Genomic DNA, 23,178 nt, shown 5'->3' with positions numbered 1-23,178 from the left:
GAGAAGCCTTTCCATGTTAACTGGTGGGCATGGGACCATTGGTGCATCTGCCACAGAGAACTCCTGCACATTACAGAGGATTCAGGTAGGTTTCGTGGATTATGCCCATTTAATCCAGCACTCCGCTGTCAGACTGGCCAACTGGATGTCCTAAAGGGAAGCCTACAAGCAGGTCTGGAGTGCCACTTTTTAAAGGTGGCAGCACTCTTCCCACGTGTGAATCCCAGCAACTGGTATTCAGAGGCAATTACCTCTCACAGGGGAGAAAGAACACACCATCTTTTAGGCACATAGATCCATCATGACTGATCTTCCCCTTATAACCAAATGGAAAAAACCAACAAAACACAGTTGAAAGCCACTGATCTAAAGTTTGAATCAACAAGAGTTTAAGGTCAAGACAAGGGAAGGCTGAAACCCCCTGCCCACACCAATGTATTTCACTAGAACAAAAGAAGCTGTCCTATACTGCTAGCTCAGTATTGTCTGCACTGAATGGCAGCAGCTTTTCAGGTGTGGGAATACGTTTTGGGTTTTCCCGTGCAATAGCCGCTTTGCCGATCCTTCCGCGCAACACGCAGAAGGAAAGAAGATCCGGCCGGAGATTGGAGCCTGGATCCTTCCGCGCCCCCCGAAAGCGCGCCAGGAAGCCTCCTGGTAATGGTCGCAAGGCTGGTTTCCCGCCCGGAAACACTTGCTATTGCTATGTTATGATTGGTTTATGCTAAGTTGATGACGTTGTATGATTTGTTAATAAATGGCCCCTGCTCTCTGTAAGCGGTGAGAGAAACTAAAGAGAGAACAGGAGAGAAATGAGAGAGAAAGAACACGCACAGAGAGTAGTTGGGAGAGCGCAACCCAACAGCCGACTGCAGTCTCATTTATTTGGCCTCCTTTCTGCTTCTTCGGCCACACCTTTTGCTTTGCTTCTTGCTGCCTATCCTATCCTCTTCAGACCTTCTGCAACTCCTAAAACTCCTCACGACCTTCAAGAACCCTCATAACCAGCGGACCTTCATAACCAGCCGGAGCAGGCTCTCAGACGGCTGGTTATCCCAATCACTGGTTATCCCGACATTCAGGAGGGCTTCAGGCAATGGCATTTCCAACCCTATCTGGCATTGATAAGAATTGACAGGCTCTCCCCCACTTTATCGTTTCCAAAGGAGTCTAGGTCTGGCTGTGTTTGTTGACACTTCCACAAGCACTTGGCCTCAGACTATGATCTGACCATCCCGTAAGTGGACTCCTGGCATCCTTAGCCTCTGAAGCAGGACACATCCAATGAAATGTGCACATGTTCAAGGTGTCGTATTCAATGCAGGAGAGACTGAGCAGTGCAAGTAGGAACTGAAGCCATCTGGATCACTTTTAAATTATATATTTCCAACTGTCATTTTAGACTGTCAGTTCCTTAAGCGCAAGGGTCCCATCTTTTTTTTTTTTTTAAAAAAAGTCTTACATTTCCAGAAATGTGAATGGTGCGCAGGGCCAGGAACAGAACTGCCACACAAAATGGTCACTGTCTGTACTGTCTCTTTGGGACACTTTGCTGATTTGGGGATTCAGACGCACTTCTCCATTCATGCAAGGGGCTTTTGTCCACATTGGAAGCCCATTAGTCCACACAACCAGCTTCCTATGCTGAGGGGGCAGTTCCAAAGCAAACAGCTTTGGAGTCATCCCTGCAAGCCACCCCACACTCCAGGCCCTGTAAGGGTGTGTGGGAAATTGCCCTATCTCCTGGAGTGGGCAACATAATAGGATAGGAAGAGCCTACTGGATCAGACCAATGGCTCATCTAGTTCAGCATCCTGTTCTCACAGTGGCCAACCAAATGCCTGTGGGAAACCAACAAGCAGGATTCAAGCACAAGAGCACTCTCCCCTCCTGTGGTTTCCAGCAACTGGTAACAAAGGAGACATCTGGCTGGCCACTGTGGGGAACCAGGACACTTTTTTGAGATGGACCTTTGGCTCTTATCCAGTCGGATGATTCTTGTGTCCTTCAAGTATGGGAAAACCACCAATCTGAGACATCTATTTTGCTCCATTTCCGTTCAATTAGCACAAAAAAGTCAAATTTCATATTAAATATATCCAGACATATTCTCCAGACATCCTCTGTTCAAAGCAGGAGGAGATGTGCTTACACAGCCTTCTGTTGCTCACAGTGGGCAGGGGGCTCTTTACAAGTGTGATGTGGGCACATTTTTCTCTGTGTGGACATTCAAGCCACATGGCAAAGATCTAAATTTCACCTTGTCAAGCTGACGACAGTTGAGAAATGCAATCAATCCTTTGCGTCAGACATAAGAAAGACCCTACCACCTGCTGTTCCTATTATTTTTGCTCTTCTCTTTGAAGGCCACAGGGAAAAAACCCACCTAGAATGATTCCCATCACCGGCCAGGCTGAATCAAACGGGACTTGCCCAAGAACAAAGGATGCCCTCCTGCGCGAATCCTGTTCCTTTCAAGAGACCTTGCACAGGAAGGTTCCCTGTGAGCTATGCACTATGAGTACTTTTCCTCTCCTATTGACAACATACCAAACACTTATGACAACCGGATGCAAATTCCAAAACAAAAACCAGGAAACCAACAGAAATCATGGAAAATTTTGCTCCCCTGCCCCATGCCAAGGTAAGTAGGATTTTTTGTTAAAGGAACAAAAAGACAGAGCTGTGTTTATGGACATCTTTGGGAGGCCCTAAAATATGAGAGGGATAAGCAATGGGCTGAACTGGGACTCATTCACACAAAGCTAGCCCTCTCTGGAGAAACCACATCAATTCCCAGTAGCTGTCACGGTAAGCCTGGCAGTTTAAAATGTACAGTTCTAACATGCTCCAGCTCTGTTAGAAGATTTGTGCTGGGACAGAAACAAACCACAGACTTCTATAACATGTTCACACAGCAGCTATATCAGCCTTCACCAACAGGGCACCCTCTGTGGGTTCTGAACCACAACTCCTCTCAATCTTGATTGAGGGAAGCTGAGCTAAAAGCTCAGTTCCTGTGTTGTGCCAAAGATGGAATGTAATGCATAAACAAGCCCAGGTCCACTGCACATAATTAACATTATGGTCCAGAGGACAGGCCCTCCCTGCCCCTCTCATTGTAGTTGGGGCACCTTGAGAGCAGCCACTTTCAGAATAAAAAACATTGTAAAATAAGCACAACAGGCCCAACAACTGTGGTGTAACATCTACCATATGCATAAAAATGGGACACAACGTACTGTATGTTCAGTCCATGTATCCAATACATATTTGCTGTGGGAAGTTCTTCAGCATGGACTTCTATCTTGAGCAAATTGTCCACACCTAGCTTGGAACAATCCCAAGGGCTGTAAACCTGAAAGCATCTACCTTTGAAAAACCCTTTAGAAGTGGTTGGCCTACTCCAGTGTCAACAGCCGGTGGCTGGCAATCTTCCCACCTACCTCTCTCATCTCTTCCACTTGCTGTTGCCTGAGTTTCTCTAACTCTCTAGCAGCAGAATGCAACTCCTCTTGACTGCGTAGGAACAAACTCCAGACATAACAGAGCTGGTCGTTTGCAGGCGCTGTAGTGTCAACCCCTTCTTCCTTGAGCTGCTGAGTTATGTCTTCTATATGTGCTTGCTCCTATATAAAGGAATGTAGAAAGGAATCAGAAAAGGGGTCTTCCCTAAACAATTAATCTGTATTTTTATTTATTTATTATATTTAGTCTTCTCAGCTATGCTGATTCAGCAACTGTATTTGGGAACATTCTGTCAGCCCTCGTGGCTAACAGCTAAGGACAGATCTCTCTTCTGTGGAGCAGGCTGTATCTTTCGACACTGTAAATCGTAACGTGCTGTGGACTGTCCTTCCGAAAATTGGCTGCCCAGATAAATTTGTGAACATCATTCGGCTCCTCCATGATAATATGACAGCAACAATCGCAGATAACAATGGCTCTCAGTGAACCATTCACAGTGGGATCAGGTGTTAAACAGGGTTGTGTTACTGCCCCAACTCTATTCATTATTTTCATTGCCATGAGCCTACACTTTGTCGAAGGGAAACTCCCCACCGGAGTAGAAATCATATATCAAACAGATGGAAAGCTCTTTAATCTGAGCAGGCTAAAAGCAAAGAGTAAGGTTACTGTGACTTCCGTCATAGAGCTTCAGTATGCTGATGACAATGTAGTGTGTGCATGCTCAGAGGATGACCTCCAAACCATCCTAAATATCTTTGCAGAAGCTTACGAAAAGCTTGGCCTATCACTCAACATCCAAAAAACAAGTACAAAATAACCTCTCTGCAGCACCACAAATCCAACTCAATGGTGTAATGTTGGAAAATGTTGATCACTTCTCCTACCTGGGCAGTTATCTTTCCACAAAGGCTGACATTGATGCCGAAATCCAGCATTGCCTGAGCTCTGCAAGTGTGGCTTTCTCCCAATTGAAGTGCAGAGTGTTTGAGGACCGGGACATTCACAGGGAAACCAAAATGCTTGTTTACAAAGCTATTGTACTACCAACCTTACTGTATGCTTTTGAAACATGGACCACTTATAAACGCTATCTCCAACTCCTTGAAAGATTCCATCAACGTTGTCTCCAAAAAAAATTTACACAACACTTGGGAAGACAGGTGAACTAATACCAGTGTACTGGAAGAAGCAAAGATCACCAGTGTTGAAGCAATGATTCTTCAACATCAATTTTGTTGGACTGGTCATGTTGTGCAGATGCCTGATTATCGTCTTCCAAAGCAACTACTCTATTCCAGACTGTTGGCACATTTTTCTATCTTTGGTGGGAATTGGTTTCTAAATTATGAACTGCCATTTAAATCTCTAATGTATGTTAAATCTCTGGGGTGGCTAAGTGTGTAATACACACCTGAAAAGATCTGGTGACATGGATGCTGGCTGCACCCTGAATCTCAGTTGCCACAATGGTGGAAAACATTGAAGCACTGACATTTAACACAAATTTAAAAATACATGGACTCTTAGTGTTTTTCAGAAAAGTTTCCCAATCTCCAATGGGTCAGAAGACCTGGAGTGGTTTCACATTATATGGTGGGACTTTATTTCTTACACTTTTGAAACAGATGCACAAAATTCTCCACATGCACCTTCTGATGATGGAAATCAGGTTGTCTTGATGGACCCTTTTCCTGAATACGCATGTATGATGCAAAACTTACTTTTGATATTCCGATGCAGGAATCACTTTTTTTTTTGGTAATTGTTTAAATAAAGTTGTTGGCTTTTTTGCTTGTTTTAAAGAATCACACACAAAAGAAACACAAGGGCAGGGCAGGGTGTGTGTGTGCAGCAGTTCAGAGGTGAAATTTTACCAAAAAAAAAAACTTACACAAAACAGAAACTTGGCAGCTTAGAGCGATCCTGTTCCAGTTTTCATTAACCCAGCAGGGATTTTTTTTTTTTTTTAAATCTAGCCAGTATGATGTAGTGGTTAAAAGTTTTGGGCAAGACGGGAGATCAGGATTCAGATCCCACCACTGGGTGGCCTTGGGCCAGTCATCCACTCTTACGGCCTAACCTACCCAAAGGGTTTTCGGGGTGACTTTTTGGGTCCCTTCCAATTCTACGAAAAGGGCAGAAATGTATCTAGATATGTATCGTATCAGACAAATTCACTGTTGAGCCTCCCCTGGGCAGGCACAGTCTACCTCTCGCTGCCGGGGCGAAGACAGCAGCACAAGGGGAGGTTCGCTAGGGCTTCCGTGGCCGCTGCTTCCCGCGCGGCTCTTTTCTGAGGCGCTTGTCGTGTTTTTTCTCTCCTGACCAACAGCCTCGCCAGGGCAAGGAAGGAGATAGCTCACCCCCCCCCGCTCTCCCCCCCCCCCCCGGCAGCCCTCCTTTTGCCTTCCCCGAAGGTGCCGCATCCACCCTCTTCCGTACTCACCGGCTGGGCTCCCTCCATGCGAGCTCGGCAACGCCAGTTGAGAGCCGGTTCGGATTACCCGAGCCCAAAGGTAGGCCGCGGTCACCATGGCAACGAGGCCTACGCTCGAGGTCCCGGCTAAGCCTCAGCGCAGGGGCAGGGGGGGCGCTCCCCTCCCGCTGCACATGTAGTCATGGCAAGGTGGCAACGCCCCCGCCCCCACCGCGGGTAAAACCCATTTCGCTTGCATTGCGTGCGTTACTCGGAAGTAAACCTTGCTGCTTTTCTCAGTAAGGCAAGCACCCACAGGGGTTTATTATTTCATGTCCCACATTTCCTGCCCCCCCCCCGATGTTTAAGATGGTGTATAGTTCTCCCCAATCTCCTTTAATCCCCCCCCTCCACGACAACCCTGCGAGGTAGATTAGGCTGAGAGGCAATGACTGTAAAAGGTAATGTGACTTGCTAAAGGCACACAGGATTGTGCTTGCTGTGGGAACTGTGCTTATTTGGAAGTTAAGTCACCCAGCATTCAATGGGGCTTACTCCCAGGTAAGCATGCAGGAATGGTAGACATGCACTAGTGGCAAGGTAACAGGGTAAATTCAAAGAGTTCACTAGGACTTGTATGTAAAAGAAATGCATAAGTGTGAAGCTTTCTGCTAAGAAGTAGGTGCCAATTTCCGCTTTTGAAACATATGACCAACTCTTAAGCATGTTAACTCAAATGTTAAGTCCCAAAGAGTTGCTGGAATCAACTCCAATGCAAGACAGCACAGAAATGCAGCATATGGGGTCAAAATAGTCACAGCAAAATCCTATACATTTTTGGATAAAAGCCACAACAACTGGAATGGAGTATTCCCACATAAGGTATTTGTGTGTGTATGTTCTATCTACCACACAAGCCAAAATGTATGTATAGGACACAGCTTAGACAGATACATTTCTTACTCTACTTTGGAACACAGTGGAACTTACCTGTGCATAAATACGCACAGGACCCAGCTTCAAAGTCATATATCAGACCAACCTGCATAGAGATACCTGCTGCTCTTCACTGTGAGCCAACCTTTGTCCATACCCATGTCCCTGGTGGGCAGTCAAGATTAGTGTGTGGAGTGGAGAAATAATAGGAAGCCTCAAAACCCAGGTTTTGCCACCCTAGCCAGTTTCTGTGACATTGCTGCTTGATTTTCTGGCATTGAAAAATCAGAACATTAATTCCAATTGTGGGTGACTTTTTCACTGGCATTACAAACCTATGCTCCAGCTTTTCTCAAACTACATCCATCTCCTGGCACTGCTACCCTATGGTGAAGTCTGAGGGTTGTTTCCAACTAAGTCCTAGACAGAATAAACCCAATGGAATTAAGGGGTCTAATTAGTCATGTTCATTCATTTCAATGGGCCCACTCTAAGTAGGGCTAATGTTGGATACAATCTATTCCTGTCAACTATCCCCACAAGGAGACTGAATCTGGATCCTGTAAACCTGTGTACTCTGTTATCTGTTATTACTGCTGTTGTGAAATCTCACTGTGCTTGTTTTCAACATATATATGCCATTGCAAAGCTCCTTTTACTTTTTTTGTACTTTACGTATGCAGGCATATGGGTGTGTGTACCCCGATCCCCATTTACTGAAAGACATTAGAGATTTAACTTCACCAAGATTGAAACAATTAAGGAACAATTCTAGTCATCTACCTGGTTCTGAATCTGAACATGAACAAATACATCAGGCCTTGAAGCAGCCTTCTTCAGCCTGCTACCCTCAATATTTTGGGCTAAAAAACCCATCATCCTCAGGCAGCACAGGTTACTGAAAAGTTGCTGATGCGAGTTATTATCCAAAAGGTCTATAGTGCAGAAGATGGGTGAGGCTGCCTTTCAGACCATCTAGCACATGTTCTTCCCAAATACATACTTTAAAATAAATGCAACACCAGACATTTTGGTGGAGCTGTGCACTTAAATAAACATAGAAATAACTGAGGAAGCATGGAATCACATGGCAGGAAATGGACAGACACAATATTCCTATACTGACCTGGGAGGAAGCACTACTGAATTCAAAGGGGTTCACTTCTGTGGAGACATGCATTGCTCCTGCACTGATGTTCTGTGCTGCTCTTTTGTTAGGTTCATCATTGGTTAATTTTGTGATTTCATTTTATGATTTTAATATAATTTGTACCTGGCTTAACTCTGGCATTTTTGTAACCTACTCTCGGACCATTTGATTAAAGTACAAATAAATATATGTAAGATATATTTGAGAAGCTGATGGGATTTGTAGTAGACAACATCTGACAGGCACCAAGTTGGGGAAGGCTAGCAAAAAATGGTACTACATACATCACTGCCTCCTTTCAAATCAATCCTCAAAACCACCCTCTCTCAAACCCTGTTCTTAATTCCCAAATGGAAAAAGTCTCCAGTATAATCACTTCCTTCCTTCCTCTCCCATCACACCATCATCTTGTCACCCCCAACTATTGAAATTCAGATTATAGCCTCCACATGACATGGCTGTTGTCATTTTCAATGCTTATGTTGCCCTCTCACCTGTGATGTACATGAGGCACCGTATACCAATTTAAGCCATGGAAAGTACAGCTGAATATACAATAGTGAAAGCAAAGGCTCTGCCACTTTGGCAGGAGTAAAAAATTGAATCCAAATTAGTGGCACATGGCACAAAGGTGAACATCTCCAAGCCAGAGGTGGGTTTCATGCAGTCCTACAGCCTGATTTCAAAAGCCCCCTATGCACAATCAGCTCAGGCCTCCAGCAAGAGTGAACTGCTCCTTCCCCAGCAGCCCACAGGGTGGGAAACAAAAACCATGCCAACTTCTGGCTCTGCCCACAGCTGGCTTCTATGCCACCCACTGCCAGCAGAGTTTACCACTGACAGGAATGCAAAAGGAAGGTTTCTCGGCTCTGCTCTAACCCCATATAATATTTTAGCATAGACCCAGTAGATTATGCATTAGCAAGAACTTTCATATGGCAATGTAAACAACACCAGGGCCTGTCCTGGTCAGACTATGACCAAGTGGAATGGCCAGAAGTCATTATGGTCAAGGTCTAACCTTGCTTGCAAAGGGAGAGTATTCAAACATTCCTTGAGGTTTGATCGCACAAGGCTAAACAAAACAGGAGATAGGAATGGCACACTCAGAAAAGCTGTGACTTAGGAATGGTTAGATTTATATGGTATATATTTCTAACAAGCAGCAAACATGTGTTGTGCAAAAATAGCCAAAATTATGTCAGAATTTCACCCTTTTGATCCTATACGCCATTGTAGTAAAGTTTTGACACGATTTAGCAGTAATAAAAACATCTTCGGTTCACCTCTAAACCATTTGTCTATTCTGTTCTGAGGAATCAAAGAAGTCACTTTTACTCAGGAGAAGTCATTTCTCCATAAAAGCCCTGTGCTGGGACACAAGATAGCTGACAATCTTCTCTTCAATTTCCATGCCTTGGGCCACTTCGTCATCAGAAAGCGACAACTGAGTCTCCAAGTCCTTGGTGACCACAATCACGGAGGTTCTCCGGGAGTCCAGCACGTTGGCAACCACCACCTGGTGGCGGTATTTCTCCAATGCCTGTTTTGCTTTGTCAATCAGGATGGAAGGGTTTGTTTCCAGCTTGAATGAGATCACAAACGCCTCTGGAGCCCATTCCTTAACCAGAGGGGATAACATCTTTGGCACCATCTTCATTGTGATCTGCAACAAGGGAAGGAGGATTAGACAAATTCACAGAGGAGATGGCCATGGCTGGAGGCAGTAATGAATCTGCATGCCAGTTGCTGTAAACCACAGGAGGGGAGTGCTCTTGTGCTCAATTCCTACTTGACAGTTTTCTACAGACATCCAGTTGCCCACTGTGATATAGGATGCTGGACTAAATGGCCCCCTGACTTGATCCAGCAGTGCTCTTCTTATGTTCTTAAGAAAGAAGTTCAGCATAATGCACACACACTACTAGGCCTGGGCGATATATCGCCCAGGACCAGTATGAGGAGCAGACCGCAATGTCGGTTTCACTCAGCGGTATATTGCTGGTGAAACCGCCACGGCTCCTGAGTCCTTCTGCTAGCAGCGATCACTGGAGGTAGTCAAGAGTTCCTTCCTTCAGAGGCAGAGGAGCAGTAAAAGAAGCCCCAATGCACTGCCCACTCACCCATGAGAGGTGGGGAGGAGCGCCAGGGCTATCTCAGCTGGGAAGGGGAACCTTCCCAATCCCCAGCTGAGCTGCGCAAACAAGGTGTGTTGTCCCAGCCCTCAGTTCCCAAGGTGAGAGCTGGGGCAGTTTCACCAAATGGCCTTGCAGGCAGAGGCCAATGCATCTTGTTTTTTCAACATTGCGGTATATAGACAAAATGCAATGTTTGGCTGGTGATATACCACGAAGTTGAAAACCTAGCCCTAATGCACACAGGCTCTTGATGCAGTGATAGCCTGAGCTTGGGAAAGGGACGGGGTGGCACAGAGAGAACCCAACAAATAACCCAGCCTTTATAAGCAATCCTAATTTAAAAATCAGGGAACTATTTCTACCTAATCATAGTTTGACAGAGGTTATAATTATGTCACAACCCTCTCCCTTATTTCCACATTTCAAACATCAAGTATCTTGCACACCTACAGCTATCACTGGAGCTGCAGCTCTTGTTGTTTACAGATGGACTTTTGTGAGTTTCCAAACACCCATCTCCAAACCTCCCTATAACTAAGCTCCTTGCATTTAGCTTCTCTTGCACTAAGAGTAACTAACTTGATTATGATCCAAGCAAGGTGGGTTTGCATTGTATTGGACTAGCCACCTTTTACTACTGTATAATTGCACTGGTGGTTCTGGACACAAAGTCGGTTTTCTTCCTGCCTGCTATTCTGTGAAAACAAACATGTTCCTTAGGTTTGGTATTTGTTTGCGTTTCCTCATTTGTCCCAGTGTGATCATTCCATGAACACATGTACAGTAGAGACAAACGGACACAAAAGCAGATACAGTGGTACCTCAGGTTACAGACGCTTCAGATTACAGACTCCGCTAACCCAGAAATAACGCTTCAGGTTAAGAACTTTGCTTCAGGATAAGAACAGAAATTGTGCTCTGGCGGCACAGCGGCAGCGGGAGGCCCCATTTGCCAAAGTGGTGCTTCGGGTTAAGAACAGTTTCAGGTTAAGAACGGACCTCCAGAACAAATTAAGTTCTTAACCCAAGGTACCACTGTATAGTAATAGGGCCTAGACTGCCCTGTCCACCCCAGATTCCAAGGAAGATGCCCATCCCAGGGCATCAGAGGAAAAGCTGGAGAGTGCTCCTAGAGGGGGAATATCAAAAGATGGAGCAAAGTAACAATCTCATACTACAATCCAGGATTCTGGTGCTTGGCTACAGGCCTCTGTAGTGGATAAATATATTGATGTATATGTTTATAGGTAGCTTATATGTGAAGAAATATTGTTAGGAAAATCTGTGAGTATTTGTGCAGGGGAAAACTAAGCTTAGGACCAGTTTGACATAAATTAGACACTGAATTCTTGCTGAATCAGGCATCCATCTCTGATAATGTAGGCATGCTTCCCATCTGGAAACATTAGAGTCATACCCCTGGTTACGTTAGCTGCAGGTTGCGTTCGTCACATGATATGAACGCAACCAAACATGGAAGTACCGGAATGGGTTACTTCCGGGTTCAGCGATTCGCACATGCACAGAAGTGCCTAATTGCGCCGCGCACATGTGAAGACGCAACACTTCATGTTGTGTTCTGCTCATATTGTGAACGGGGCTCTGGAATGGATCCCGTTTGCAACCAGAGGTACCACTGTATTTTATTTTTATGCATGTGGAAAGCAAAGGCAAAGGAATGCCTCTATATATGCCTGTCTAATTTACAGGCCTATAGCCACTACTTTTGTAGGTTCCCCAGCAGCCCCTGTTGCTCTGACAACATATAAGTAATCTTAAACATCACAACTGGAGTGCTTAATTGAAGAAAAGCCACTACACCTCTTAATGGACCACAAGTCTCCAGGAACAAAATTCCAGTACCTGCTGACCTCACCTGTAGGGGTCCATCAGTAGACTGGATCTTATGCTCAGGCATCTCTGAAGCTGGTATGTAGAAATCAGACACAGCTGCTGCCAAGTAAAACATGGCACTGGAACCTGGTCGAGGATTAAGCAAGTGAGAAAAATTGGTACTGTACCATAAGTGGTGCTAGTTGAAAGACCTCTGCAACAATTTCCACATGAATGTGCAAAATTTTAGACTGGAAGGTTTTAAGTTATTTTGAATTTATTTAGTTTCCAGAGTGTTAATAGAATTTTTTTACAAAAGTAATAAATACCCTAAACCATAAAAGCAGGCATGGGGGAGGCAGAATGCACTTAAAACTTATTATCTTAATTGATGATTGTTCTAGACTGCAGTCCTGAGCACACTTGAGTGTACGCCCCTCTGAATCAGCAGTCCTACTACAGAGCAAATGTGTTCAGGACTGGGCTCCGGAGCTGCAAGCTTAAATCCACAAACCTGGATCCATATTACCCAGTGAAAAGCACCACCCAACAAACATGCTGCAGATCCTGACCCGCAGAAAACGACAGTAGCATTGCTGGCAGGAACTCCCAGGCTCGTACTTGGAACCCAGGAGAAAACTGCTGCCACTCCGTGCCGGCAATACTGAGGAGGACGAGCAGCTGACACTGCTCCCTCCTTTCCTCCGACCTCCCACCAACTCCGCTTACCGAGCGGTGCGAGGGCCCGGGCGGCAGCGCGCAGGAGCGCCAAGTACTCCACCAGGCCGGTGAATTCGAGGGCCAGGAGGGCGCCCTCCTCCTTGGCGCGGTGGTAGGCCAGCAGCGCAGGCACGAGGTCCGGCAGCGCGCTGCCGCTGCAGTCGACCTCGACGTGCTGCCCGCCTGCGCCGCCGCCGTCACCATCGTGCACGCGCAGAACGTCCAGGAGCGCGGGCCCGCTGAGCGGCAGGGCGCGCGCCCAGGGAAAAGCCGATCGTGTGCGGTAGAGGAAGCAGACGCCGTAGCCGGCGCGCACCAGCCTCTCGGCCGAGGCCGCCCCACGCCGCCCGCTGCTGAAGTTCTCCAGGAAGCGGACGGCTCGCGCCTCCAGCGGGACCTGCGTCCCACCCGACGTCACCAGCGCCACGCGACGGCCCCGCACCCGCTGCGCCTCCGCCCACGCCCGCACGCGCCGCTCCGCCTCGACCTCCACGGGAGACACCGGAGGCACCTGCTCAGCCATGGTGCCGTCGGCAGCAGGAACGGTCCTGGCGCCGCGAGCGTTGCAGCTGCTTCTGTTTGCGTTACTTCCGCTTCCGGGAGAGGTGCGTTTACGTACCGGGAGTTCATGCTGCGTGTCGCTCTAGCCGCCCCTTCTCTATGGGCGCTCCCTTGAGGCTTCAGGATTGGTTGGGCGTGCCGGAAGCAGAAGCAGCGTGTCGGAAGTCCGGGCCGCCGCCTTAGCGACGGCTCCCCTAGCAACCGAGGCGTCGGTGCGATGCAGACGCAGCAGCTGGTGCCGCTCGCGTTGCCTCGCGGGCAGAAGCTCTTCTGCGAACTGTGCCGCGGGCCGGCCACGCTGCGCTGCGGATCCTGCGCTGTCACCTACTACTGGTGAGCAGGGCCGCGCTCCCTCCTTCCCTGCCCCCACCTACGCCCGTAGGCACGGCACGCAGGCAGGCATTCGTAGGGTGAAGCTGGGGAGATGCTATGGAGCGGCGTCCTCAGGGGCTGTCGCCTCCTGTGGGCTTATTTATTTATTTATTTTGCATTTACATGCCACCTTTCTGCGCACCCTCACGACAACCCTGTGAGATAGGGTATAGGCTGAGGGGTCGCCCATGTGAGCTTGAAGGCGACCAATTGGCGATGCGAACCCTCGTCCCAGTGCGACAGGAATAAGGAAGGGCCGGGCCAGGCCTGGTGATGTGTGGCCTTTTAAAGGTCTATCCAGCAACCCTTTACAGTAATCACTTTTGAATGACGGGGAATGGATCCATAAGCAGAGCAAGCTTTTTGTCTATATTTTATTTGTTTTTGTTTTTTAACAAGATTTATGTACCTCTTAAGGAAAGAAAGAAAAAACCTCCAAGTGGTTTACAAAGAATATAAAATATTTGTTGATAATAAGGAAACTGTAAGCATGATAAAACCAAAATATGGATAATAAAACTATCATATTTAAAAGGATGTATATATACTATATATATATGCACACTGTTATTATTTCTGTATAGTTGATATAGAGAGACAGTGTGGTGTAGTGGTTAGAGTGCCAGTGATCCCAGAGAGACCAGTGTTCACATCCCCACTCCTCCACAGGGTTGTTGTGGGGATTAAACAAGGGTAGGGAGAACCATGTACACCACCTTGAATTCCTGGTTGGAAAAAAAGGTGCAGTATAAATGTTAGAAATAAATACAAATATATGTTTTTTTAAAGCAAGCAAAAATCCTCTCTCTGTCACTGATTAGGATGCTTTATACTGATCACTATTTTTTGTTCTTTCTATCTCTGATTGTCCCCCCCTTATTTTATTTATTAATTTATATCCCACCTTTCCTCCAATGAACTGAAGGTCCCTTGAGTGTTACGTAAAAGATGCAGGATATACACCAGAACAATAAAGCAATTGTTTATTTTTTTCAAATAGGGTAATATCTGACACTTTAGTGTACCAGGTGGTAAGACTCGCCCTGTCTAAATTTTTCCAAAATTGTGTGATTGTTATTCTACCCACTATAGCAGATGCACTTTTTGTTACTCTTGACAAATATAGATAAAAGTGGTAGCTGAGAAGTTGGGATAATGTGGCAGTTTAGGATCTTAGAAATTTCTCTGAATGCTGTTGCCTAAAATTCTTGCACTCTAGTATATCCCTACCATAGGTGGAAGTTTATCCAATTTCTGTACATACCCTCCAACACCTTGGGGATGTAGATTAATTTTTATATGAGAGTTTTCTAGGAGTCATGTAGCATTTATGAATCAACTTCAATGACAGGCTTCTGTTTAAGTCTGAGTTTTAGTGATAATTTTAAGAGAATATTTTATGTACACTACTTACAGGTTTTTGTAATTAAGCAGACTATCAATTCCATTAATTAAAAAGAAATAAAATGAATAAACAGTTGTTTTCATACTAGTAAACTGCTTAAAGCTTATTTTGCCAGGAAGCACTATATAAATTACCTAATATTAATTATAATTGATGCACGCATCACAATTTGTGCTGCTAATAGCCATGTCTCTCATCTTTTCTCAGCGACGTAGAACACCAGAGTGCTGATTGGGTCAGCATCCATGAGAAAATATGCCAACTTCTCATCCCTTTGCGTACAACATTACCTTTTTACAATTCAGAGGAAGAAAGGAAGCATGGGCGAGAGCAGAAGTTAAGAAGAGAGGTGAGGGAGTGGTCCAGGTCTGGGAGGTTCACAGATGGACAGCAGGGTCCCATTCAGTTCATATGGGGAGAGGCGATCCTTGAGGTGTTGAGGTCCTGAGATGTGTCAAGTTTTATAGGTCAAAATATGCCCTGAAGAAAAACTGGTGGCTAGAACAGTGCAAGTACCAAAACTACTTATCAGAAATAAACAACAATAAAAGCTGTGTGTGTGAGAGAGAGAGAGCGCCAGTGTGGTGTAGTGGTTAAGAGTGGTAGACTCATAATCTGGGGAACCGGGTTCGTGTCTCCGCTCCTCCACATGCAGCTGCTGGGTGACCTTGGGCTAGTCACACTTCTTTGAAGTCTCTCAGCCCCACTCACCTCACAGAGTGTTGTGGGGGAGGAAAGGAAAGGAGAATGTTAGCCGCTTTGAGACTCGTTTGGGTAGTGAAAAGCGGGATATCAAATCCATACTCTTCTTCTTCTTCTACGTACATACCTGGGAGTGACTTAACATTCCATGCTTGTCCACAGAAATTCCTGGCCGAGTTGACCCAGGCGGTCGCTCAGAATTTTCTTCTTGAAGGCAAACACGAAGATGCCATTCCAGCTGCGTTGCATTCACTGAAGTTCAACATCAGCGTACACAGTTCAAATGCTGTGGAGCTGGTGCCAGCGTACCTCATTTTAGCTGAGGCGGGTCTGGGTGAGTTTGGCTGAAGCTGTGCTGAAGTAGTTCTGTGTCAATTTCTAGATAGGGACAGTGGTCTCCTTTTAAAAAACATTGCAACCGTGTTTTGCACAGGGATTACGTTGTGGGGATGGTGTGTATATGCGGAAATGTGTATACTCAAACTGCCCCCTTGGAACCACCTCCATGTGAGCATCCTTACCTTTCTGTTGCCTGCGCTGAGTGGGATTTGCCCCCCAAAGCAATGCAGAGAGCTGATACATACAGTATGATCACAACTTGCACATGTTTAAGTTGTGCGGCATCAATCGTGCGCAGTTGAAGGCCTCCTGGTTGAAATTGCACAAATTAAATGCAGACAAGGTGGAGATCTTAAAAGCTCTTTTTCTGCATCAGCAAAAGCTCTTCTTTCCTGGTGCAGGAAGAGCTTTTAAGCAATCTGCCTTGCTTACCAGGCAAGTCCTGCTCAGTACATAGACGCTGGGGTGCTTTCTCAAGATGTCTCAGGGTTTTCCAAGATCTTGATCAGGATACTGTTTGCACTACAGACACAGACCACCACAGATTGCTGACTCTTTCTTGGCTTCTCTCCTTCCTGCCAGGCCTCGGTCACCTTACCCAAGCAGAGGAGTACCTCTCACAAGCCCAGTGGATTATCCTCAAGAATTCCCACTGCAGCAGTGCCATTCAGTCTGACTTTCATCGCAACCTGGGCCTCCTTTACGCTGCCAAAGGGAACTTTGAGGACTCTTTGTACCACCTGGCTAATGACGTAAGCCTCTGCTAAAGTGCGAGGTGGACCCATGTTGCCCCCAAATGGCTACACAGAGCTGCCTCCTGTTTCTTGACCTGCCACAGCTTGAAATGTCTTCTCTGGTTTCTCACTTTAGTAGGGAAGAGGCTGGGAAAAAAAAAACCAACCAGTGACTTGGATAGTAGAAATTGTGACCTGATCCTCAAGGGGGTCTCCAGGCCGTAGCAAAGGACTGCAATAATGCTCAAGACTGTTACCCACATTTTGGGGTAACCTGACCTTGGTTGAGGTTTTCTTTGGTTGTTTTAGGCCTTCAGTGAACAAACATGGACATGCAAAGAGCCCTGCTAGATCCAGTCAAAGAGCCATCTAATCCCACATCCTCTCTCCCAAAATGACTGGCAGGTACTTCTGGGGGAGGCCAGAAGCCTGCTGTGGCTGTTTCCCACATCAGCATTAACTGATTTGCAGAGGTAGACTGCCTCCTAAGGTGGAGGTTTCATTTAACTCTCATTGCTGATAGCCATGGTTAGACCATCAATTTGTATAATCCCCTTTTAAAGCCGTCTAAGCTAGCAGCAGTGGTCGCATCATGTTCCATCAGTTCATTCATTGAAGAAAAGCTTCCTTTCTCTCCCCTACTCTTACTGATAGACCCCAAATTCTAACATCATGTGAGGTGGAGAGTCACTTTTCCCTCTCTGCTTTCTCCACACAAAGCATCACACCTTAATCATTTTCCATTTTCCCCAAATGTCATTCCCCACCCTCTATTCCCAAGGTATATACAGCTGTCTTGTACCAAGTCATACTACTGTTTAGTAGCTTTGCATATGAACTACTACAATTGTCAGTGGTTTTCTGAGATTTCTGACAGAGCAAGATATGTTTTCCAGTCCAGCTAGAAGAATATCTTAGGTCAGTTAGACAAGGTGACTCAGAGCCAGTGTCAGACTAGGACCTGTGAGACCACAGTTCAAATCCCCTCTCGACCATGAAGCTCATTGGAGTGACCCTGGGCCAGTCTCACTTTATATGGGAGATGTACATGCAGTCAATAAATTAATGAACTTTTCATGCTCCTGCTCCAACAGAACTTGCACCCAATAAACTAGTGGTTGTATTGAGTGTTGATGCTACTCAGAGTAGTCCCATTGAAGTGAGTAAACATTCCTAACTTAGACTTGTGAATTTCACTGGGTCTATTCTTAGGTGAACTCAGTTGGATACAGTCCTATATATAACTTTTCTCCATTCTGTATTTCAGATTCACTTCCGTCGTGGTGGTAGTGCTGACCCATATAGATAATCTTCTGGTTTTTATAGAATTGGGAGGGAGCATAAGGGTCATCTAGTCCAATCTCCTGCAATGCAGGAACCTTTCGCTCAACATGGGACTTGAACTCATGACCCTGTGTTTAAGAGTCTTGTGCTCTTCCGACTGAGCTATCTATAGTGGTTGGTTTTTTAAATTAATTTTAGTTGATTTTATCCATTGTCTGTTTTTAATAATCTTATTGTAGAGCCCTTAGAAACTTTGGCGATTTCAGCGGTGTACCAATAGCTGAAATAAATAAATATATTTATCCCATTTCAGATTTACTTTTCCTCTTGCGCCTTCGGAACGAACCACATGGCTGCCTCGGGAGGGTACTTCCACATGGCCAATGTCTTCTTCCGTCAGAACAGAATGGACATTGCCAATTCCCTGTACACTGAGGTCAGTCGGCTTGAGGTGGCTGGGTTGGAAGTAGAGGTGATGCTGAATGCGGCGGCCTCATCTCAGGTTCCATCTCCCCTCTGTGTCATATCCCCATGGAAAAATGTTATTTTTCTCAAGTGTGCCTTGCATGCACACACAGCCAGCTGCGAATTGTTGGTAGCAGAAGTGGGGGAATATAGCAGCTATATTTTGGATCAATCCGAAGAAATGTTCAAAGGTGGCCCCAACATACAGTGGACATAAGGGGACGGGGATCACTGCACCGTTTTCTTCCGTGCTTAATGAGCCCTCTTCTCATCAGGTGACCAATATTTGGTACCACCATTTCAGCCACTTCATCGGCCTCCAATACCACACGCTTATGACTCCGGCAGAACTTGATATGCTTGCGGAAGAAGAGGAGACTACAGAAGAAATCCTTGGTAACGTCTGCTCTTTCAGATGGCTCCCCCTTCTCCCCATTCCAAGAAAATGGGGTGGGTTAAAATTCAGGCTGCTTTCCTCCTCCTGCCAGAGAGTTAGGTGGGGGCAGGGCAGAGAGATGCCTCTTCCGAGCCTGCTGACAGTGGTACACAGCTACATCTTCTGAAAAAGAAACAATATTCCTCCCCGTTCCTTTTCTGAGCTATTATAACATCCGCAAGTGGGTGCAGATTCAGTCAACCACATGAGGCACCTCTTTTTACCACATATCTGTATTTTGTTTTCTCTTAGGTCAGGGGTGAGGAGCCTTCGTCCCATGCGCCTTTTTAGGCTCTCCAGGCTCACATGGACATTTTGGCCATGTCACACTCACCTGCCCTGCACCTGGTGTCATATATGACACCATCGTATACAACATCAGGCACAGAGGGCAGGTGAAGACTTAGCTCAGCCAAAACAGTGTTTGTAGGCACCGTCAATCAGCAGTTGGTAATGCCCTGCAAAACTTTCTCAAAGCACTGTACAAAACAGAGCTTTTCAAAAGTCACTTGATGTCTTAATGATTGACAAGTGGTCTTGACAGGTGCATGGACACTTTGCCTACAAGGGGTGGATGAGAACAGCCCGATCCATTGTGCTAAAAAGAAAAAGGTCCCCTTCAGCTCAGTTTGGTAAAGCTCTTGCCTAAACAGGTCAGCCAGGCCATCCAGGCCCAGAGGTGGACCATGCTCCCTTGACTGCAGTAGATCCCCCTTTCTCCCTTACAGATGCAAAGCAGCGAGCTGAAGCAAAACAGATGCTGAATGCCATTTTAGAGATCCGAGAGCAGTCCCCGCGACCTCAGCTGGCTCACATAGCCAAGATCCTCCATACTCTGGCCATGTTTCATTACTTGATCCTGGATGTGCCAAAGGCAAGTTGACAATGGTGTCTGTTTGGGTTGAAATGTATCACAAATCCCAGATCAGTGTCATCACCCGGCATCTCTAAGCAATTGTGTCCTGGCAGGGCCTGCTAGCAATGTTTGCTCTGGTCTTTTTGTAGTTTTTTCGCTTGCTCTAGCTCAGTATTCTGAACAGAGTGCAGCATAGGAAATTAAAATGGGGGCTGGACCCAGCTGCTCAAGTTGTTGCTGCCAGCCAATAGGGCCCCTTGAACAGTTTGTGCTTGGTCCCTTGAAACCTAGAGCTTATACCATGTCAGATTATTTGCCCACCTAGTGCAGCATGGTCTGCTCTTTTCTCTCCTAGTTTTGGATCAAATATTTCTTCTGAGACTTATCCTCTTGACAAATTAAAGAGGCAGATGTGGTGTGTTCAGAGGAGTCTACAGAGGGAAATGCCTTGTTGGACATCATTGGGAAAGGAATTGAAAATAGAACTGCCAGTATTGTAGTGACCTTTGTACAAATAGATGGGGAAACCACACTTAGAATGTTGTTTCTCAGTGCCACACCTCAAACAAGACATTGTAGACCTGGAAGAGGGACCTAAAAGAGGAAATGAAATGATCCAAGGGCTGGCAGAGTTGCTCCTCTGTGAGGAAAGGGCTTTTCATTGTGGGGAAAAAGAAGAGTATAAAACGATACATTTGTGTGGTTGGAGAGAGGTTTTCTCCCTGTCCGACAACACTAGAACTTGAGACATCTAATCAAGTTGAATGTTGGAAGATTCAAGACAGATCAAATAAATTAAACTATGGAAAATGCTGCTGTAAGAACTAGCAATGGCCAACAACTTGGATAGCTTCAAAGGGAGCTAGACAAATCCATGGAGGATAAGGCTATTGGTGGCTACTGGCCACAGTGTATCAACGGCTCTGATCTTCCTCCAGTGGTGGAAGCAATATGCCTGTGAGTGTCAGTTGTAGGGAGTCATGAACAGGAGATGGCTGATGCCCTCTCATCCTGCTTGTGGGCTTCTCGTGGGCATTTTGAGAACTGCTGTGGGAAATGGGATGCTGAATTAATCTGCTCCAACAAGGCCTTTTGCCTGCTTCCTTTTCTTTAATGGAAATGCTTCGCTAAACTACTCATTGCCACTTGAAACAGCAGCAGAGTTCCCTCCCCTCTTCTTCCCCCGAGTGGCCCAATGGGAATGTTACATTATGACACAATGTGGTTCTCAGGGGCATTGCTGGAGAAACTGACAGGATTGCTTTGTGATGCAACATTTTGTTGCATGCCCAGCTTACCTATTTAAAGAAGCAATTGATGATCAAACCCCATTCCATCCAAAAACAGAGATTGTGTGAGGAAAGGAATATTATGTTAACTGGAGCCAGGGCAGGGTTAATGGGAATCAGGCATTTAAAATAATGTATCCTTTTTAAAAATTGCTAAGGAATAATGTTGCATGTTCTTTCCTTCCTTCTCTTCCTCTTGCTTGTCACTCTCAGGCTCATGAACTTGTGATGAGAGTTCTGCAAGTTATGAAGAAGCTGCCAAAGTATGAGCCAGACGAATCACTTCACCATTTGGTTAAATTGTTGAAATCCAAACCAATCTATGCAAAATAGACCCGCCGCCGCCGCCCTCAGGCCTGGCTTCCCAGATGAACATAAGATGCCAGTCGCTAATCATCCTTTCCTGTTTCTACTTCCAGTTTTAATTAAATTGGCACTTCTTAGATATATCTGTAGATTATATTCTTCAACCTGGAGAGGAGCAGATGAACCCCCAGTCCATTTCTTTCCGATTGCCAGAGGCCACTTATCTTCCAATCTGAGCCCCCCACCAGCTGAGTGACAAAATCCAGATGATGATAAATATGCCTTGGGCAGAGAGCAGGCAGGACCCAGACATCCTTTGCAGGGCCAGTTGCTTCAGATTCCTCAGCCAAGTGGAAGATAAAAACTCTCACACACACCCTCCAAAGGGGAGGTGCTGAAGCTGAAAGCAAAGCCTTTAACTGTATCTAGGGGGCTCTCTGCCCTCACTGCTGACCCTTACCACCCAGCTGCACGAAATTTAAAGCTGTAAAAACTAACCACCACATTGGGTTTTTTTTTTTAAAAAAAAAATATCTCTGCATATTAACATACAGTTGCACCCATGTCTACATGGGGCATGGTTTGGCTAGAGCAAGGCAAACCCCAGAGCCCAAGCTCAGGCAATATGCTACGCCAGTGGTGGCGAACCTATGGCACGGGTGCCAGAGTGGGCACACAGAGCCCTCTCTGTTGGCACGCGCCATCACGCCAGCAGTGCCGTTGTTTGGGGTTTTCAGATTGGGCAGCAGCTTCCCCCCACGCCTCCTTGTGAGTAAACTGCTCCCACCCGGCCGGCAGCAGCTTAGAGGCAGTTTATCTCCCCAAAGCAGCTATATTCCTGCTTCCCCGCCCCCCGCCATTGGTGGGATTTTTTTACAGCCAGCAGGCTGTAGTTCATGTGATTGGTGGCTTTGTCAAGGGTTTTCGTTGATTGGTTGCTGCCTGCAATCCTTGAGACTATGTGTTGTTTCTGCTCCTTGTGCCATAGGAAGCGTTTATAATTTGTGTGAGTGTTTTTCTTCCCCCCCCAAAAAAAACAACTGGGATCCAAGCCCCACCCAAAAGCTCTGCTAGTCTTGGCAACCCCCTCCCCCAAAAAAACTCTGGGCAATGCCCCCCCCCAAGCTCTATGTGTTGTTTCTGCTCCGCGTTTATAATGCGCGTGAGTTTTTCTCCCCACCAAAAAACACTACTGTGATCCAAGCCCCTCAAAAAAGCTCTGGAAGTCTTGGCAACCCCCCCAAAAAAACTCTGGAAATGTCCCCCAAAACTCTATGTGTTGTTTCTGCTCCGCATGCCATAGGAAACGTTTATAAGGCATGTGAGTGTTTTTCTCCCCCCCCCCAAAAAAAACAACTGTGTTCCAAGCCCCCCCCTCAACAACTCAGGGTAGCCCCCCCACTCATTTTATTACAGTATATTAATTATTATCCCATATTAAATTGCCGTGTTGGCACTTTGCGATAAATTAGTAGATTTTGGGTTGCAGTTTGGGCACTCGGTTCGCCACCACTGTGCTACGCCATGATTGCTCTGGGTAGCCCAGGAGCAACAAGATGTAGGGAGGAATGAGACCCGCATGCGGTTGCTGCGGGAGGGAATGATGTTCCAGATTTATTATAGCAGCTCGCTGAGAAATCCCTCAGGGAAGAAAGTAGAGGGCCAACAGGGGGGTGGCCTCCAACCTTCAAGGTGAGCAGGCAGGAGATTTCTTCGGAGGACCCCCAAGCCCAGGCTGACCCCTCCCCCTCAAGGCACAGGATTT

The 23,178-nt window shown here is 46.2% G+C and overlaps 3 protein-coding genes across 5 annotated transcripts in view; 1 reads left to right on the top strand and 2 right to left on the bottom strand.

The window, feature by feature from the left end:
* CCDC30 (coiled-coil domain containing 30) overlaps window positions 1–6,035 on the bottom strand; it is a 41,328-nt gene extending 35,293 nt beyond the window's left edge. Inside the window, 2 exon segments of the mRNA XM_033157079.1 lie at window positions 3,447–3,629; window positions 5,918–6,035. Coding sequence (XP_033012970.1) covers window positions 3,447–3,629; window positions 5,918–5,935 — 201 coding nt within the window. The 5' untranslated portion in view covers window positions 5,936–6,035.
* Window positions 6,036–9,091: 3,056 nt separating this feature from the next.
* Window positions 9,092–13,260, bottom strand: PPCS (phosphopantothenoylcysteine synthetase). 3 transcript variants are annotated; one of them, XM_033156599.1, is made up of 3 exons: window positions 12,674–13,260; window positions 11,988–12,091; window positions 9,092–9,639 (listed from the first exon to the last, which is right to left on the bottom strand). In XM_033156599.1, the coding sequence occupies exons 1-3, from the start codon at window positions 13,185–13,187 to the stop codon at window positions 9,322–9,324; spliced, it is 936 nt and encodes a 311-aa protein (XP_033012490.1). In that variant the 5' UTR covers window positions 13,188–13,260; the 3' UTR covers window positions 9,092–9,321. The 3 variants fall into 3 exon arrangements, with proteins under 3 accessions (XP_033012490.1, XP_033012491.1, XP_033012493.1); XM_033156600.1 differs by lacking the exon at window positions 12,674–13,260 and having other exon boundaries at window positions 11,983–12,083; XM_033156602.1 differs by lacking the exon at window positions 12,674–13,260 and having other exon boundaries at window positions 11,975–12,082.
* A 69-nt stretch (window positions 13,261–13,329) lies between these two features.
* Window positions 13,330–21,556, top strand: ZMYND12 (zinc finger MYND-type containing 12). The gene is made up of 8 exons (XM_033156598.1): window positions 13,330–13,558; window positions 15,210–15,351; window positions 15,867–16,038; window positions 16,626–16,795; window positions 18,375–18,497; window positions 18,802–18,922; window positions 19,691–19,836; window positions 21,321–21,556. The coding sequence occupies exons 1-8, from the start codon at window positions 13,443–13,445 to the stop codon at window positions 21,438–21,440; spliced, it is 1,110 nt and encodes a 369-aa protein (XP_033012489.1). The 5' UTR covers window positions 13,330–13,442; the 3' UTR covers window positions 21,441–21,556.
* The last annotated feature ends 1,622 nt before the right edge of the window (window positions 21,557–23,178 follow it).

The sequence above is a fragment of the Lacerta agilis genome, chromosome 8 (assembly GCF_009819535.1).
Source record: "Lacerta agilis isolate rLacAgi1 chromosome 8, rLacAgi1.pri, whole genome shotgun sequence".
Taxonomy (NCBI): Eukaryota; Metazoa; Chordata; class Lepidosauria; order Squamata; family Lacertidae; genus Lacerta; species Lacerta agilis.
The sequence above is the reverse complement of the archived record's forward strand: the minus strand, read 5'-3'. Positions and strand labels throughout refer to the sequence as shown.

Coding starts and splice junctions, on each gene's coding strand:
- PPCS (XM_033156599.1), bottom strand. CDS start 13,187: ATGGCTGAGCAGGTGCCTCCGGTGTCTCCCGTGGAGGTCGAGGCGGAG. Junction 12,092..12,673: donor CCGGGCCCTCGCACCGCTCG/GTAAGCGGAGTT, acceptor ATCCTCGACCAG/GTTCCAGTGCCATGTTTTAC. Junction 9,640..11,987: donor CTACTGATGGACCCCTACAG/GTGAGGTCAGCA, acceptor CCCTTGTTGCAG/ATCACAATGAAGATGGTGCC.
- ZMYND12 (XM_033156598.1), top strand. CDS start 13,443: ATGCAGACGCAGCAGCTGGTGCCGCTCGCGTTGCCTCGCGGGCAGAAG. Junction 16,039..16,625: donor TTTAGCTGAGGCGGGTCTGG/GTGAGTTTGGCT, acceptor CCTTCCTGCCAG/GCCTCGGTCACCTTACCCAA. Junction 16,796..18,374: donor TGTACCACCTGGCTAATGAC/GTAAGCCTCTGC, acceptor ATCCCATTTCAG/ATTTACTTTTCCTCTTGCGC.